Source organism: Dipteris shenzhenensis, chromosome 4 (genome assembly GCF_047967505.1).
Source record: "Dipteris shenzhenensis isolate YYH24624 ecotype China chromosome 4, Dip_SZ_1.0, whole genome shotgun sequence".
Taxonomy (NCBI): domain Eukaryota; kingdom Viridiplantae; phylum Streptophyta; class Polypodiopsida; order Gleicheniales; family Dipteridaceae; genus Dipteris; species Dipteris shenzhenensis.
The window spans coordinates 20,561,053-20,578,701 of record NC_141599.1 but is presented as its reverse complement, the minus strand read 5'-3'; the positions used below and the strand labels follow the sequence as shown (position 1 = coordinate 20,578,701).

The 17,649-nt window shown below is 44.0% G+C and overlaps 1 protein-coding gene across 2 annotated transcripts in view; it reads left to right on the top strand.

The window, feature by feature from the left end:
* The first annotated feature begins 2,625 nt into the window (after positions 1-2,625).
* Positions 2,626-17,649, top strand: part of LOC147902579 (Protein kinase superfamily protein) — a 52,638-nt gene continuing 37,614 nt past the window's right edge. The window contains exons 1-8 of one of the 2 annotated variants that reach the window (XM_087373617.1): positions 2,626-2,894; positions 11,035-11,143; positions 11,634-11,868; positions 11,999-12,040; positions 12,714-12,785; positions 12,954-13,089; positions 13,193-13,350; positions 13,790-13,889. In XM_087373617.1, the coding sequence (XP_087229743.1) occupies positions 2,825-2,894; positions 11,035-11,143; positions 11,634-11,868; positions 11,999-12,040; positions 12,714-12,785; positions 12,954-13,089; positions 13,193-13,350; positions 13,790-13,889 (922 nt within the window). In that variant the 5' untranslated portion in view covers positions 2,626-2,824. Of the gene's footprint in view, positions 2,895-11,034; positions 11,144-11,633; positions 11,869-11,998; positions 12,041-12,711; positions 12,786-12,896; positions 13,090-13,192; positions 13,351-13,789; positions 13,890-17,649 lie in introns of those variants that run through there. The other variant, XM_087373618.1, reaches the window with a different exon arrangement.

Here is a 17,649-nt window from a genome sequence, read left to right as displayed (position 1 = left end):
CTTAAGTTTAGGGACATTGAAGGAGGAAGAGTATTGCAATTACCAAAGTGATATTTTTTATTAACTCCAAGTTCTAGGGGTGCCTACCTTACATCACCACACGTGTGCCATTAATAGCCAATGGTAGCCCTCTCATCCTCTTTACCTACCTTGATTTGCATACTTTTTTATGTCATGTAAGAACTCATTATGTAGCTCCATGAAACCTTACCTTCCTTCCCCTTAAGTTTAGGGACATTGAAGGAGGAAGAGTATTGCGATCAACAAAGTGATATTTCACGCCTTGTGTTCCTAGCATGCCTTACGAGCCCACCACTTGGTAAATGCTAAATGTTGCTTATGTAACTAGGTTTTAATCAGCTTTCTCCACCAACCTAATCTCTCAAGGGCTTTGAGGCTATCCATTATGTGGAAGATCATTATGTTACCTTGCAACTCTACCACCTCAAGTGTTTAGTCTCTTTAAAAGCTTAGTTGCTAATTTTTTTTCTTAGGGGGGACCTAACCCCTTATCTCAGGCGCCTCATGATGAAAAAGGGGTATGCTTGGGTGATGATTGAGCTATAGTCTTGAAAAAGTGGTATTCACAACACCTCTTGACACTTGACATTATACCTATTCATATACTTTGTCATTCTACTCACTAAGTCATTGATACATTGGATTTTCTCTGCCATGATATGAGGGTACACCTAAGCTTTACATCCCTTGACTTCCTTAGCCCCACGCACTTCCAACTAGCCAAGGGATGCTCTACGTGTTCTAATTGCTAAAAGGCAAAGATTGTGATTGAGCAAGAGGCATTTCAAACCTATGTCAGTACCTTGAATCCGTAGACTAGAGAGGCCAAATTAATAAAGAAGGCATGATCCACCTCTATCAGCTATGCATCCACCTGCAAGTGAAGTCTTGTTGCATCGTCTAATGCTGGCCACAATTCAGAGGACACTCAACTACATCCTCTACACCTGAGGGTAGCCCCGAAGACAATGTGGAATTATCTCCAAAACTCTATCTGCACAATAATGACAGCTACCATCTACCCACATGTACGCCAACCATGTGCCAATGGGAAGAAATCTTCCATGGCTTGTTGACTGGTCTAAATGTGTGACCAAAATCAGGAGATAACCTCTTAAGGGACCTCCTTCTCAACCCACTTTTTCTCTCTTAATGGGGTCTAGATAAGTGATCCTTAATTTTAGGGATGGGGCTAGGATTGGGAAGGATGGAATGATGCTATGTGTCTTATCCCCACCACTTAAACACATTAAATGATGCCAAGTGTGCTCCAATACCTAACCCATTTGAGTTATTTTCACTATGAGTAGATGGTGGGGAGGGTTTAGCAAATTGGATAGCATGAAATTTGATCGTATATTTTCTCGTGCTAAGACCCCTAAGATTGCAAATTTTATTCTTAAAAGATCGTATTCTCAACTCTACCCTATCGTGTTGGATTGTAATTTTATTCTTTAAAGAGCATATTCTCATGGCTAATGGCATACTGCACTAATAAAATTGGCTTGTAGTTTTTGTTCGTAAAGAAGTATGTTGTCATATTCCAAAGGCCCTCAATCTCAACAAATTATTCAAGACATATAACTCGACCTAAGGAGAAACTTAATTGATAAGGCCTTTATTTATCAATCGAGTGATTTGTTAGGTGAAAAGGTGGAGCTAGCCCAATTCAGCTAAGGTCAAATAGATAGATTTAAAATCTCATGCAAAGGGGGCTAAGGTCAAAGAGATAGGTTCAAAATCTCATGCAAAGGGGGACTTGATCTCAAGACATCATTTACCCACTCATAGGGTGTCTTTAACAGGCTACATGAAGATGCTATGAGTAAACGGGTTATCAAAATAGGGGAGGGATTCACCCCTTTAAATAAAAGTCCCTCCATTATTCACAGAAAACATTTTTTTGAACAAATCTCAAAACGTCTTTTCTTGAGAATTTATAGATTTTCAAGCAAAAGTGTAACCAAACCTAAAACTTTGTGGATTTTACAAAATTCAAAAAATGTTTTTTATAGGTGAAAATGCAAATGTTGCAGATTCATTGTATATAGTTCATATGTTTTGTGTGAACAATGAGTCCCTCCTTTAACATGTCACTCTTCTTTTCTTCCCATCCCTCCCTCCTCATTAGCCTTTCCTCTTCAAACCCTCTCTCGCAATGTTAAGGTTTCAGGTCAGCGGATAGTAAATCTCCGCCATCTAATCCAGACTAATTCGGAATAAGAATAAGCCTGGCCCCATTAATACGACTACGAAATTAGACGCGCCCACAATTAAAGTAACAAGGGGTTAAATGTTTTGTCACAATTAATCCTTAGTAGCAGCGGGCCACACCAACGCCAAACAAATTTTTTTGGCGAATAACTCGACGTCAAAACTCGTGCACACAATTAAGCTGACCGTCGCGAGTTAGTTTTCGGAGGGCCTCCGTTAGAACCTCCACGTGGACTTTCCGGGAAGGAAAGTGCGCGGGCAGTGGCGAGTGGCAAGTTCCGTCGCGGCGGGAAGGCCAACCGGGGCCCATTCCCCCCTTCTTGCGTTTCCACAAAGGAAGAGGAAGAACTTAGAAGCATGAACAAGTTCCACGTGGACAATGCAATTGGAAGGCAGTCATTCCATCTGATAGAGCTTCGAAGTTCGTCGTTGTCGAGGTGATTTCCAAGCTTGGAATTCAACGGTTAAGCAGAGCTCCAGTGACTTGCAATTACCAGGAATTGCATTTGCTTCTACACCCAATTTCCTTCCATACCCCCCACCTTCCTCTTTATTGGTCAGCTTTCCATTTGGATTTGATGAGTTCCCCATGAAGATTGCCACGGTTCTTTTTCTCGTCCGCTCTCGCGCATGCCGTCGCGTGCACCTTCTTTCTCCAGGTTGCTTCTTATTCCGGTCCTTCTCGGCCCTCGCTAGGCTCGCTATAAAATCTTTACTGCTGATAAAGTTGCTTGCGTTGTAGGTTTAATTTTATTTACTTAAAGAATTATGTTTTCCGAATCGTGGATTATCCGTACAATTTGGTGGGGTGTCTCTTCTCTGAGTTATTTGCTTATCTGAGGTCTTGAGGCATTACTATCGGCCACGATAAGGCGAGGGACATATGAATTACCATCGGGGAGTGGTAAACCTTCATTTCTGAGGATGCAGGGTCAAAATTTGCTATGAGCACGTTTTCTTTACATCCCAGATGCAATAGATAGAACTATAGATATAGACTGCTTGTGCCCTTTGGAAAGATACAACTTTGTTGGCTAGTGGAGAGTTCAGGCCTATACGTGTTGAATGCTTTGGTTACTCAAACTCTAAGATCGTACCCATAGCAGCCTAGGACTTGAGCACACGGTGGACAGGTAAGACTTACAATCCACTTGGAAGGTCTCGTACTTATCATTCAACCATGCAGTTCCCATAATTACATTGTGTCTATCTGCCGTTAGCTTTTGCACCCAGCAAGAATGAAAAAACTCAGAGTTTCCATTATTGACAAACAAATACTGAATGCCCCCTACTCACAATCCAGCCACGACTACCATTCACGTGATAGGTTTCAAGGGAACGCCCGACGTGTAATACTCACAACTTAAACATGGATAACCATTTAAGTAATGTACGGATAACAAAGACGAGAATGATAACTTGATAATTATGTAAAGTGTCGTGCAGTTATCCTTCACCTTTTTGGCACGGGCTTGATGAGGCTTACCCCTTTCTTCTTTATATGACAATATAAAGGCCTCGTGCCCTCACTTTGAACAATTATTTGACTACAACAACATAGGGTCGTAGGTGTTGGGCTCACCTCCCAACCATAGGTTAGAGTACCTTGGACCACCCCTAAGCCAAACGTTAGGACCATCATCTTAGCCTAGTAGCTCTTTGGGCAACACAGGGAGACCTAGGCTAATGGTGATCAATGCGCAAACAATGAGCATGGGCATGTTTGCATAGCCCTCATACGATGACCACCAAACTTGTCCTTGGCTCGTTAGGGCTTAATCTCCTAACCAATACCCTTAACTTATAGGAGTTCCCATACCTAGGTTAGACAAACCAATTGTAGTTAGCTTGGAATGTCAATTGCATTTGCCAAGAGTTGCATGCTTTGTAGCAAGATCATCCTTCCTTCCTTGAATGGTGACACTTACCATCATACTTAAATTTGGAGTGGACCGAGTAAGTGGTGTTACCTTTGTCGATGACGAAGCTGTGGCAGTGACGGTTGTTGCGCTCAAACTTGCCTGCATAAGGGGCTAACATCTGTTTGTGTTGGAGAAGCATCGCCTCTCGATCTAGATTTTGTTGCCTCTCTGCCTGGGCGAGCTTTGCGCCTCGCAGTGCCTCTTCATTTTTGCGTTCCTCATGCATCAACAAGAGCAGTTTTTTGAAATCTGTGGTTCCTCTTTCTTCCAGCGGCTTTTCTGCTTCTTTTTCCTCCAGACTTCGTTTTGTCTGGTCCAACTGTCTTCTGCTTTCTTCTAGCTAGGATGAATATTCTTTGAGTTGTTGTAGGAAGACCCGATTTTGCTCGAGAAGGTTCGCCATCACTTCTTGAGCACTTGGCGGAAGCGGATCTTGTTGGTAGTCTTTCTCCTCTTCAAAGTCTTCAAGGGTGAATCCTTTTCCTGACCCTTCCATGGCGCTTGATTGTGTGTCCTTTCCGGATCTCAACACAACCATACACTCGCGGTAGTCAAGATGGATACAGACCAAAGCTTTGATACCAATGTAACATGCAACAGTAATCTGATCATGTAATTTACAACAAGACCTTCTTTAAACCTTTAGCAAGGAATTAGCATTGTACACCATGGAGAGAGAAAGGAGATGAGGATAGAGAGAGAGTAAAGTCGACAACCGATTGGGTCCCTGTACCCACTGAGGGCCCCCTTCTCCAATCTGGGGAGAATTTGCTTTATACTTGGAGAACTGAGCAGTGATGAATTTGCAGATTATTTAGTCTCATGAGGTATACATCATCAATGCACTGTGCCTTACACTCCTTAGCAGAATCCCGTGGCTGAAAGGAAGAATAGATCAATCATGGAGATGGCTAGGTGTATGCTAAAAGGGAATCACTTGCCTAACAAATTGTGGTTGGATGCCGTTATGTGTGCAAACTATAATTTGAATAGATGCCCAACCAAGGCATTGAAAACCATCACACCTTATGATGCTTGGACAGGCCATAAGCCCATGATTTCTCACATGAGGACTTTTGGTTGCTTGCCATATGCACACGTGCCTTCACAGACACGGGCAAAGTTGGATGGCAAAGCTGTCAAATGCTCTTTTATTGGATACAGCTCAGAAAGCAAGGGCTACAAGCTCTACTAGGCCCGCATGGGTAAAGTTTTTGTAAGTAGAGATGTTGTTTTTTATGAGTCATCATCCATGCCCTTGCTGGACTGTCAAAAACAGCCCACAGTTGATGCATCATATATCTTTGACAACTTGATGCCTTTGTTTCAGTCAGACCCCCATAATGATGCTACATCTGGGGTTCCTCCCCCTTCTAATGGTCATTTACAGCCACTTGTGCAGTCTGAAAATCAGCAAGATTTACATCCTGATATGCCTCCGATCGATCAGGATATTATGCACAGGGCAGTTGACCTAGAGAGAGCTGAAATTCAAGAGCCCAAAAGGCTTCCTCCTTGGCTCTTCGACACTCTAAAAGACAGCAAACAAGATGCCACCATTTGGTACTTCTCTCGAGAAATAAAATATAATCTGTATTAGAAATTGACTTCGGTCAAAGAATGTTGACTTTGGCTAACTAAGAATAAGTTTTATTGTTTTACTTTTGCTTTGCATTGGTAAAAGAGAACTGGGGGGACACCCACAAGGGACTAGGATTAGTCCAAGAACTAGGAATGCATCCATTTGGCTAACCTCTATTGGGTTAAAGTGTTTGAATTTGTTTGTGCAAAGGCCTAGTCTATAAAAGAAAGGCCCGAGGCCTCCCAGATGTATTTAGAGTTGTTCTCAGCTCTATGCTCTTTCAAGAGCCAGTTGTACAAAGCTTATTTTATTGCAATAAAGACCTTAGGGGGGGTCCAACCCTTATTTTTGGGCCCTAGTGTGGTGTTTTGTCTTCTCTCTCCCACTCCGAGAGTTCTATTTATTGCTGCAAATCAACTATGCCTCCTCCACGCCGAATTGCGATTTACTCTAGCTCCAAGATCTTGTATGAGCTGCACATGTGGGTGCCCAGAGAAAGAAAGAAAGATGTATTAACATCCGTAGGAGGCCTCGCGGGCCTATGAGATAAAGTACAAAACCTTCTTTAAACCTTTAAACTATGTAACATGCAACGGTAATCTGATCGTGTAATTCACAGCAAGACCTTCTTTAAACCTTTATCGAGGAATTAGCGTTGTACACCATAGAGAGAGAAAGGAGATGAGGGTAGAGAGAGTAGACTCCACAACCGATTGGGTCCCTGTACCCATTGAGGGCCCCTCCCTCAATCAGGGGAGAATTTGCTTTATACTTGGAGAACTGAGAAATACAAAGAATGCTCTTTGAAAGAGCACGGAACGCGCTTTTGAAGAGCTCACTGTGCACACGTAGAGCAGACCTAAAGACCTGAGAGGCAACGCCGACCAATACCGAGACCTTGATGCTGACCACACTGACGACGTAGGACGCTTCTGCAAGGCAAGGGAGAGGCTTGTGCTGTCCACTGGAATGCAGGGTTACTGTGTGAGTGAGAGAGTGAAAGCTAGGAGTGATAGATCCTATAAGAGAGCTGAGAGATAACTGAAATAAAGAGATGAGAATGAGCTGTGTAAAACTGTAAGAGATAACTGAAAAGAGCTGCTGAAACAGACCCCAAACCTTACTTTGTTTGCTGTCCTGACTCCCCATCTGATGCGCTGCAGGAACACCTTCCCAGATTGCTGAACTGATGCCAAAGGCTGAGGCTGGTCAGAGGGTCACTTGGGGTGAGTGTCAGGCTGTTCACAGGGGCCTGAGGAGGGGCTGTAGGAGGCTGAAGGAGGGGAATTGAATGAGGAAAGAGGGCCTGGAGGCCCCCTATTTATAGGGATTATGGGGCTGGTTGGCTGGTCCCTTGGCCTCATAAAGGCAGCCCTAGGCCCCATAAAGGCAGTCTAGGGAGGGGTGCAGGGTAGCCTATAAAGGCAGCCCTTCCCCTGCCATTCTCTTCACTTGTTCCAACCCTGAGGGGCCCCAGAAGGGCTCCCTAAACCTAAGACAGAAACACTACCCTACGGTTCTCTAGTGGGTGCTAGTGAACAAGGACTGATCTTCCGACTTGTCCTAAGGTTGAGAGTCTGACTTACGTAGCTTGTGCCTGACTATCCCTGGACAAGGGCTCACAAAGGAGTCACATCATACGACAAAATCTCCTATTAGGGAACTATTACGTACTTGTCGATGTAGCTAGTGTGTCACTTTGCTACCCCATGCTGATTTGCAGGTTTCTCTTCTAGCACAAAATGATCCCACTATTCATGATGCAGTGATTGAAGAAAGGGCTGTTAATAGATAGCAAAGGCAAGTTCCCAGATGGCTTCTTGATACATCGAGGGACAGCAAACAAGATCAACCTTTTGCTGCCCGGACAAGATCAGGGAATAGATAGATGCATGGTCACTTTCTTGAGTTTGCACTCCTTGCTACAGCTTGCAATGAAGAGCCTTTGTGCCATAAAGATGCTTTTGACAGCAAAGAGTGGATGGATGCAATGAGAGCTGAGTTACAATCCATTGCCAAAAATGACACATGGGAATTAGTAGATCTCCCCCGGCAAGCATGCCATTGGTACCCGGTGGGTCTACAAATTAAAAAGGAAATCTGATGGCAGCATAGATCGACACAAAGCCCGTCTTGTTGCAAAAGGGTATGCCCAACAACAAGGCATTGACTTTGAGGAGACCTTTGCTCCCACTTCCAGGATTACTACTATTAGATGTGTCATTGCCATTGCAGCTCATCACCATTGGCAAGTGCACCAACTTGACATCAAGACTGCCTTTCTTCATGGGGATCTGCAGGAAGAAGTTTATGTGACACAACCTCCTGGCTTTGAGGTTATTGGTTCTGAAAACAAGGTATGCCAGCTTAGAAAAGCCCTTTATGGTTTGAAGCAGGCACCCAGGGCATGGTATGCCAAAATTCATGCACACTTACTATCCCTTGGTTTTCAGAATAGCCCACAGAGCCCACTCTTTATATCCGTGGGAGTGGATCTGATTTTTTAGTGCTGATTTTATATGTGGATGATATGCTAATCACGGGCCTAGATACTCAGCATATTGCAGCTTTCAAGGCTGATTTGCAGCAAGCTTTTGACATGTCAGACATGGGACGCTACACTATTATTTGGGCATTCAGTTTGCTCATGTTGAGGGGGGTATCATGATGTCACAGTCCAAGTATATTGGACAGCTCCTTGATCGTTTTCAGTTTGAGGATTGCAAGCCAATCTCTACTCCAGTGGACCCTGGCTTCAAATTTTCAGCTCATGATGGGAGCCCACCATGTGATATCATTCTTTACCAGCAGGCTATTGGATGTCTCATTTACTTATGCCACACCAGACCTGACTTACAGTATGCAATATCCTAGCTCAGGAGGTTCATGCACATGCCCAGTTCACAGCATTGGCAGGCAGTGAAGAGAGTCTTCAGATATCTCAGAGGCACTCAAGATTTAGCCCTCTTCTATGGTGACCAGGGTTCACTTACCATGCATGCTTACATGGATAGTGACTGGGCAGGTTGTTCCGACACCAGAGTGTCACATACGGGCAATTGTTTTTTGCTTGGCAGTTCATGTATCTCTTGGCTCAGCAAGAAGCAACCAACAGTTGCCACACCTAGTTGTGAGGCTGAGTACAAGGCAGCCTTCACTGCTACAGTAGAGTGTGTCTCGCTTCGACAGTTACTTACAGATCTTGGTATTTGCCAGACATCCTCCATTATGGTCTACACTGACAGCCAGAGTGCTTTGGCCATTGCGTGTAACCCAGTGTTTCATGCGTGTATCAAGCACATTGAAGTTCACTATCATTATGTTCGAGAGCGGTTGCAGCAGGAGACATAGAGTTGTCCTACCTTCCCATAGAGGATAACATAGCAGATATGTTTACAAAGGCACTTCCTCGTGCCAAGTTCGAAGTCTTCCGACAGGCTTTACACTTGGTTCCCTTTGTTACATGATCTGACATACCTTGTACATTCATAGGTGGCTGGAGGACAAAACTCCTTGCAGAAATTGGATGGAGTGCCAAGAATCCTTCGAGTCAATGGTTTCAACAATCCGATGGCCATCAAGGCGCCTGGGTGGTTCTTTGATAATGCTGCGTGATCCAGCCCTTCATCACCACCACAACGATGTGCAGGTCTCAGCTAGTTGGCAGCCTCATTCAGATCTCCTATCTCTCCCTTGCAAATTCAGCTCTTACTCCGCAGTTCCGTGTGGGCAGAATCAGCTGTGGCCATGAATAGAAACAAGGGCAGTTCTTCAGCATGACGGCTAGATAGTAGAAGGGTCTTTTCCACAAGAAAATAGCGAGATTTAAGTCATCTTCAAGATGGCTCTGATACCATTTGTTGGATCATGGTGAAGGAGGAGGAGAGAGAAAAGGCATTCATGAGATGGAGGGAGTTCTGCACAAGACTCAGTGTAGATTGCTGATATCAAAGGAGAATACATGTGCCAATTTATAGACTGGCTGGCCTTATTGTCTCATACACACACCTCACCCATGATGTCACCGGGATGACATCACACAATCATATAAAATCATATCTAATCTATACAAGTGGCCCATGTGGCTCACTTAGGCACACATCCACACCCACACATATTAAAGGACATTCTAGGCCACACCTTTGGCTACGAAACGTCCGTTTGCTCTATCCGACTAGGTTGGTTGGGGTTACCCAACCTGGTTGGGTGGCCAAACGTGATCCCCAATGCCGGCTGGTGAGGTGGCCAAATGCGGCCTTCCCAGCCTTGGACACAGCCTCCAAATCAGCCTGGCGAAGCCTGATCTCCTGCAGGGAACCATGGTGTACATGCCCTGGCTTGTCTCCCCCCTAACTTGTGGATATACACCGAGAAAGGATGAATATCCTATGCCTCTCTCTGGGCGGGCACACCCACATAGCAGGGCTCGCTCACTACTGTACACATAGGAGATATCTAACTCGAACACTGTCATCTATGTGACTGGCTGAGCACTATCAAAAGCGTCAGTTATGGCTACCCTTGCGAAAGGTGCTACCATAATAGCAAAGATGGTGTACACTGTAGACTTATGGTGACAATTATGGAAAGTGTTAGCACGGAAACTGAAAAAGACCAATGTTTCTTAATGACAACTTCAGAACAGTAGTCGCATCTATCAGGGACATTACGTTGAGAGACTGGTCAGGGCATGGAGGAAGATCATTTTTTAAATTTCCCATTATATAACCCAGCTTCCAGAGTTGACAGGTGAGAAAAGATGTCGTATTATTGAAACCAGGCTCTAAACTTCATGGCCCTGTTTTGCTTTTTCTACGTCAGCTTGAATGGAAAGTTCCTAGCATGCTAGTATTATTTGGTATCATTTTCACAGCTGTTTTTCTTCTCTATAAATTTACCAATATTGCGAGTTTACCCCTGCATGGTTCCCTCAGGTGTTGTAGTTTAAAGAGTTTTGATGTTCAGTATTTTAGCAATTATTGCATCTAACCTAGGCTGGTGGAAATAGTCTTTTGTAATGTGTGTGATTTGGGATATCCATAATTGCCATTTTGGCATCTCCTTGAGACCACCTTCTTCTGGGTTTTATTGAAAAGGCAAGTTTGTGCATTTGAACTGTTTCTTGTTAGTCATTTTCCTTACTGAAAGGTAGTGTTCTTGCAGGAATTGTTATAGCGATCAATAATTCCATTTTTGATGTAGTGAAGAAGTTGGTGCAAGTCATTTTGGAAAAGGTGTGGCTGCTTTTCTACCTTTTTAGAACTCATATTTTGATTTGTGTGGCTGCCATTGCAGATGTCTCAGAAGCTTGGCCAGGGTGTGGCCGGATCTTCCAAGATTACGCAGGGAACATGGGGCCTCTTCATGCATTCTATAGCTGTCATGATGCCATATTTTCACAAATGTGTGTTTAAGTCTATGCAACACGTCTTGTTACTCAATGCTAGTGTCCAGGTTTTGGAGTATCAGAATCTAGATTGGCAGGGATCTATTTTTGATGCACTCTTTGATTTGCAGCAGAGCTGCAATAGTGTTTTGAAAGGGATTGAATTAAAAGGAAGTTGCAGTTAAGTGACTAGCTCTACTTGTGGATGGTAGCCCTGCCTTCACAGTCGGCTCTTGCTAATGTTGTGCACAAGTGTGTGTATGTCCGCATGCGCTTAAACGCATGTACATACCTACACATGAAGCACGCCACATTATGGATTTTAACTTACACTGATGGGCTTGATGCCATGAGGCTCTCTGACACTAGGATACTATGAGGGACTTCCTTTCAGTCAAGCTTTTTTCTTAAAAAATATTCAAAGACCTGGCTAATCTTGTGTACTTCAGGGTAGCTTTTGTTTTCTATCTCCAAAGGTAAGTGTAAATTGTCCTGCTACTGTTTGCAGGTTTGCTTCTTGCAGGCAGGAAATACACTCTGCAGCTTCTGGCATCTATGTGGGAAAGCGCGAACAGGGAAAAAGATTCAAACGTTCTTACACAGAGGACTTGCATGGATCTGCAAAAGTCTCTTATTTCCGCCCTCTTATGGTGGCTTATAGAGCAACATATATTATGGCAGAAGTGGCAATGTTAAGTGTGTGGCATTTTTTTCTTAAGGATGTACAAAAACGGGCAGAAAAGGTATACCAAGAGGTTTATGTTGGTTTGAGAACAAGGCACCCATCTTGAATATTTGCTAGATCTGAACTATCAACTGGCATAGTCCAAGTTCTTTAGATTTCAATGTCTTAAGTGCTTGCTTTTTTGGCAGCTACGGCGTTGTCTGATCCGGCTTGGGCCCTTTTATATCAAGGTAAGTACTCTTTTATGTGGCATTACTGTCTGTTGAACCAGCTAAAGAATATGGAAACCTGTCTCTTATGGTAGGATCTCCAGAGTTGTCTCCACCAAAAGCGAGTTTGCATGGGTAGTGTGATGTTAATGGTCTCCCAATGTGGTCCCCGGGTTGATGTAGGCTAAGTGTCACTCCTTTAGCTCTACTCTGCCAAACTATACTTCTCTACCAGCCATGGGGAGCGTAGCTGCAGCTGCCTAAGTCTCGAGGACCGGTTGAAGTGTTTGCTTCTTCTCTGGATGAGATTAAGAGCAATGTCTTGCCTGCTGCTACGATGGTGCACTACTCCTTTGAGCATTGTCCATTGTGCCCATCCATTGTTGGTGATCTTGTCCAAGCTCATACATATTTAACCTGTTGTTCACAACCATAGAATCAACCTTGAGGAGGCACATCTTAGGGATGTTTTATGTGTATCAACAGGCCTGTTTGGGAATGCTAGTATTGTTTTTCATCATCCTTGATGTCAACTGAATACTACGTGTTATTTGTGCATCCATTGCATGCGCTTTAGATTATTCTTATGCTTGATGCTTATCTGCTATTTTACGATAGAATGTAATTACAAAATGATTAATATTTTAGATTTGCAATCCTAATTTAATGTATCTTTATTGTATGAATGAAGCAGCTTGGGCAGGCCTTGAGTACGAGGCCAGATATCTTACCAAGCGCCTATTGTCAAGAATTGGCAAAATTGCAGGTCTGCTCAGCATCTCTCTGCTTATATTTCTTATTTAATAAAGTTTTGTTTCGTCTCAAAAAGTCCTTTTGCCTATATTTTATGGATGCTTTTGAATTGTGTGTCTGCTAGGATATCGGACTGTTGGTTTGAAATATCATGACATACAAATGCTGTGGATTCTTCAAGGATCAAATCCCGCCATTTCGAACTTCAATTGCGTTACGGTACATAGAATCGCAGCTCGGATCTCCTCCAAGGAAGCTGTTTGCAGAAATAAGCGCAGAGCCAGTAGCTGCTGCATCCTTGGGACAGGTTTATAAAGGTTGCACAATATATACCCTCTATAAATATTCAGTTTTTGTTATGCCTGGTTATTGAAGTTATTATAACCCAATCTTTTTCATTTTCATCGTTAATGGTGGCAGCCCGGCTTTACTCTGGAGAACTTGTTGCAGTTAAAGTACAAAGACCTGGAATGCAATCAAGATTAGCCCTTGATTCATACCTCTTACATATTGTTGGGGGTCAATTCCAGCGCTTCCTAGGAGCTCGTCAGGACATAGTGGCTGCTGTGAATGAAATGGTTGTTATTTCTCTCTTGAAGCCTTGAGTAACTGCAAAAGCGCTAAATTTTACAATTTTAACTTTCTAACAATAAAGTGACTCAAGGAGGGACATGTAAAGTTGCAAGTCCTAGAAGCTACCCATCCTGAGCAACTGTAGCTAGATAGGTGAAAGCAACAAAAGGGAGGGACTTGAATCAAATGTCATATCACAATGTGGCTCTTTCTGACACCAAATGATGAATTTGACATCTATACTTTTCTTATAAGGAAAGAAGAAAACACAATTGTTCTGTCTGAATTTGTGGTGCTGCATGATGTCTTCATTTTAGAGGTTGGAAAAGCTGGAGAATTCTTGATCGGGCAATCTCTTCTTGTTTTGCTGGTGCCCGTTGCTCTTGTGCCTATTCTGTGCAACTAGGAAGACTTTCAACATATTCTCTATGGTTATGTTTTCAGGTAGAACGCATGTTTGAGGAAATTGATTATACAAGGGAGGGTCACAATGCTGAGCGTTTTGCAGCCTTGTATGCTGGGCTGTCCAAAAATGAAAAAACAGGTGGTAAAATCAGCACTTCCTTTGTATCAAGGTGGAGGGGTGACTCCTGTTGCTCGTTCCCCCATCCGGACTCCGGGCAGAAAGAGAATGAACTCAATTTCAAATTGTTTTAAGATTGAATAACATTCTTTTGTCCTCTTGAGCATTCTGTTGCAATGTGCAGCTAGTTTTTTGACTATGTCAGATGGACCTGAAAATGAATTCATTTCTGACCAATCAAGTTGTTCTTTTATGGTCTTAAAGTCTGTTGCTTATACGCATGTCCATGTATGAGCAATTAGTAAAAGATTAGGCACTCTCTATATTATGCATACCATGCTGGTATTGTCACCTGCCCTGGTGCCTGCTAGTACACGATGCGATAGGCGACCAGAGCACACACAATCGAAGTTCGACCTATTTCAGCTCTCCTCAGGGGAGATTGACTAAGGCGAGGTGTCACCCTTGACATAGCCCATCGGATCCAGAGATCGAGGAGACCATGCCCTCCACCACCACGAGAGACAGCCCGACAGATGCATATACGTGAGCTCTCTGCATCTCATCAGAGAGCCACCATGGAGCGTGGATACGTGGAGCCGGTTCATGCACTTGGGACTCTAGCTATGAGCACTTGATATTTTCATGCCACCCTCATGCTATTTTGCTACCTTTTTGCTACTTTGTACTAGTATAGCATTTTAGTACTCAGCAAGGGCCTTAGTGAGCCCTTTGCCTCGGCCCACAGTGTTCTGTATGAGTTACTTGATTCCGTACTTTGTCCCATAGGCCCACGAGGCCTCCTGCGGACATTAATATATCTTTCTTTCTTTCCTTCTTATGGTATTCCTTGTTCATTCTTAGACCAAGCCCAGTCTGTCTGCTGTTCTAGGCTGCATCTAATGAGCAATAACCCGGGGGATCATGGGTGAGTGCTCATGCTGAGCACACGAAGGTCTCCTTGGCCATCTGCATGACTCCCACTGCTGGTGGATATTGCAATGACCTGATGGCATGTGGACCACTAATATACATTGATGTGTTCTATGGGCGCTGCAGGCTGATACACATGCCTTACCTTTCTGTAGGTTACCTGGTTGGTAAGCAATTACCATCTCTGCAGTACAGATGTGTAGACAATAGTACAATAGTAAACCATAGTAGACAAAGAACTTCAAGAAAAACGGGCAGAGAGCCCTAAAGAATTACAAAATTACAGAACGTGTGAACATCAAGAAAGGCAAGAGATGCAAAGGCAGGCTGTTTTTTCTGGGGTGGACAAAGCAGATGATTTACCATTTCAAACTGCATGTAGATGCCCAAGAAACCTCAGCTTGGACAGAGTTGGTTTAAAAGAACAAGCTAACTCTCACACCGAGGCCACAGGCCCTTGTCATCATCCTATTGTTGTTACTTGGGGAGTTGCTTTGCGGCTGTGATCCTTATAACATGAGGCTGACACCAATGTGCTTACTTTTATTTGATCGATCTGTCCCATTAAAGCACACACTGCACTCACCTAGTCTATGGGATACTCCAATCAAGGCATGATGAGTTAGACCAATGAATGTCCCCTTCAGAGAGCACCTAGTCAGAACGAACCAACTATGGCATGGAAATTCAAGCTTGAGTGTATTTTAAAAGCTCGAAAGTTGTGGGGTATGATTGATGGGATTGAAAAATGTCCAAGAGAGAATTTTGAGAGCTATGATGAGAAGGGAAGCCAAATGCAGAGCAAGAGGTTAAGGAATCGGGATGATACAGCCTTTATGGCTAAACATAAAAGACAAAATCAGAAACTCCAATTCAGATTAAACCAAGGCACAACTTTACTTTTTAGTTTCAACATGATGATCATGATCAAAATGAAGAAAGGACCTTGCTATTACTGTAAAAGGCAGAGTAAGAAGTTAAGTAATCACTGTTAGGTACAATTTCGACCGCCCCTCAGCCACCAAGCAGCCTGCCTAGAGGCCACGACGCCAATCAACAGGAATCCACCGCATCCTAAGTTGCCGTCAGGTCGCGTAACAGCCGCAGGCCGCGTATAGGAGATTCTACCTTCTGCTGCCGTGAAGGGGTCGCAAGAACACACAACGCCCGTGCGGTTGGCCGTGGGCTGTCGGCGGTGAAGGTCTGCTGGAGAGCGGAGTTCGCTGTCTTGAAGCTCCAAGGGTGCGCGGCTGCTGGTTGAGTCCGTCAAAGCAAGGAGGCGTTGATGGAGATGATGTTGTTCTGAAGCCTTGCGGGAGCCTTCGTTGCCCGGTTGAGTCGAGAGGTGCATGGATCGGATGTGAGCAGATGCTAGTCGGCCGGTGAAGCTGCTCGTTGCATAGCTGATGGCACTGGCGTTTAAGAGTCGCTGAAGCTCCAATTCCTCAGCAGCATGTCTGTCGCATCGAACGCTTCTTGGACCAAGCCCGTGCTTTGGTGGAAGTCTTCGACACAAGAATAGGTGGAACAAGCAGTGAAAGGACACAAGCTCGAGATCCCCGGCCTTCGCCTCAGCTCCTCACCCTCAGCTGGCCTGTCACGGCTGGCCATTGCCTCGCCTTGGAGTCTCTGTTTTGCCATTGTGCGTGGAGCCGGTGCTCTAGCTCGTCTGATAGGAGCAACCCGTGGAGCAATACCCAGTTAGCCTAACCCTGGTCCAGCTATCCTGACCTAATCAGACAAGTTTGGTTAGTGTAGCCAGACTGTGATCAGTCCAGTTACTCTGGTTAGAGCTCAGTTATAGGCTAACCAGACCAGAGCTAGTTAGTATGGTTAGTGTAATTAGTCGGTTACTCATCCAGTTAGTGTCCAAAAAAAAAGAGAGACAGTTTTTGCCATCAGATTCCACCCATCTGTTAATCATTTTACTGTGAGAAAGTCAGTAGAAAATTAGAGATTTGCTGAGTATAAAAGATGCACGCCTTTGCATAGAAAAAGGGGAAAATAGGTGCATTTTCAGTGCTTCCTACAGTAGCCAGAAAAGGGGCAATAGTAAGTGAATGCTTAAGCAACTTTGGGGTTTTGTGCATTGAGCTGACAGCCTAACACTGGCATGAGTTGTGAATGCTCTTGTTGAGGTATTCTTCTCAGGAAAGAAAAGGCTGAGTGCATCAGTTGCATACATGGTGAAAACTCCTGTTTCACTTTGCTGTGACCCATCAGCTGTAGTGGAGGGTATCTTTGTTTTTGTTAGAATTATTATCTTTGCTGTGACCCATCACCATGTATGCATCAGTTGCATACATGGTGAAAACTCCTGTTTCACTTTGCTGTGACCCATCAGCTGTAGTGGAGGGTATCTTTGTTTTTGTTAGAATTATTATTATAATTCAGCAGTGACCAATGTAATGTAATAAGTAGGTTAGGGGCACTTTTCCCTCCTTTAGAGGTTTTTTCCCCTAACCATAGTTAGTTCACTAACTATGGTTAGTGAAGGATAAGGTTTTGTCACTTAGACAAAACCCATCCCACTTCTTGTATTAGTCACTTCTTCTATTGCAAGCACTACGTTCAGCTCTCTTGCTCTCACACACTCTTTTTTTGTAACATTTGGTATTAGAGCATCTGCTTCTCTCCTCGGACTTCTACCATTGTCCATGTGTGAGAGTGCTCTTAGATCCTGAGCTCCTGCTTTCTGGACTAGCTCCCACATCTTCTACTCTAGCTCCCAAGCTCACGTAACTCAACTTGCGCACCAGCCTCTAGGTGTCGTACACTCTGTTGTACAACTTGCGCTCCTAGACCGTATAGCCTTCCGCTACATTGTCCGTACACTGCTCCTGCACTG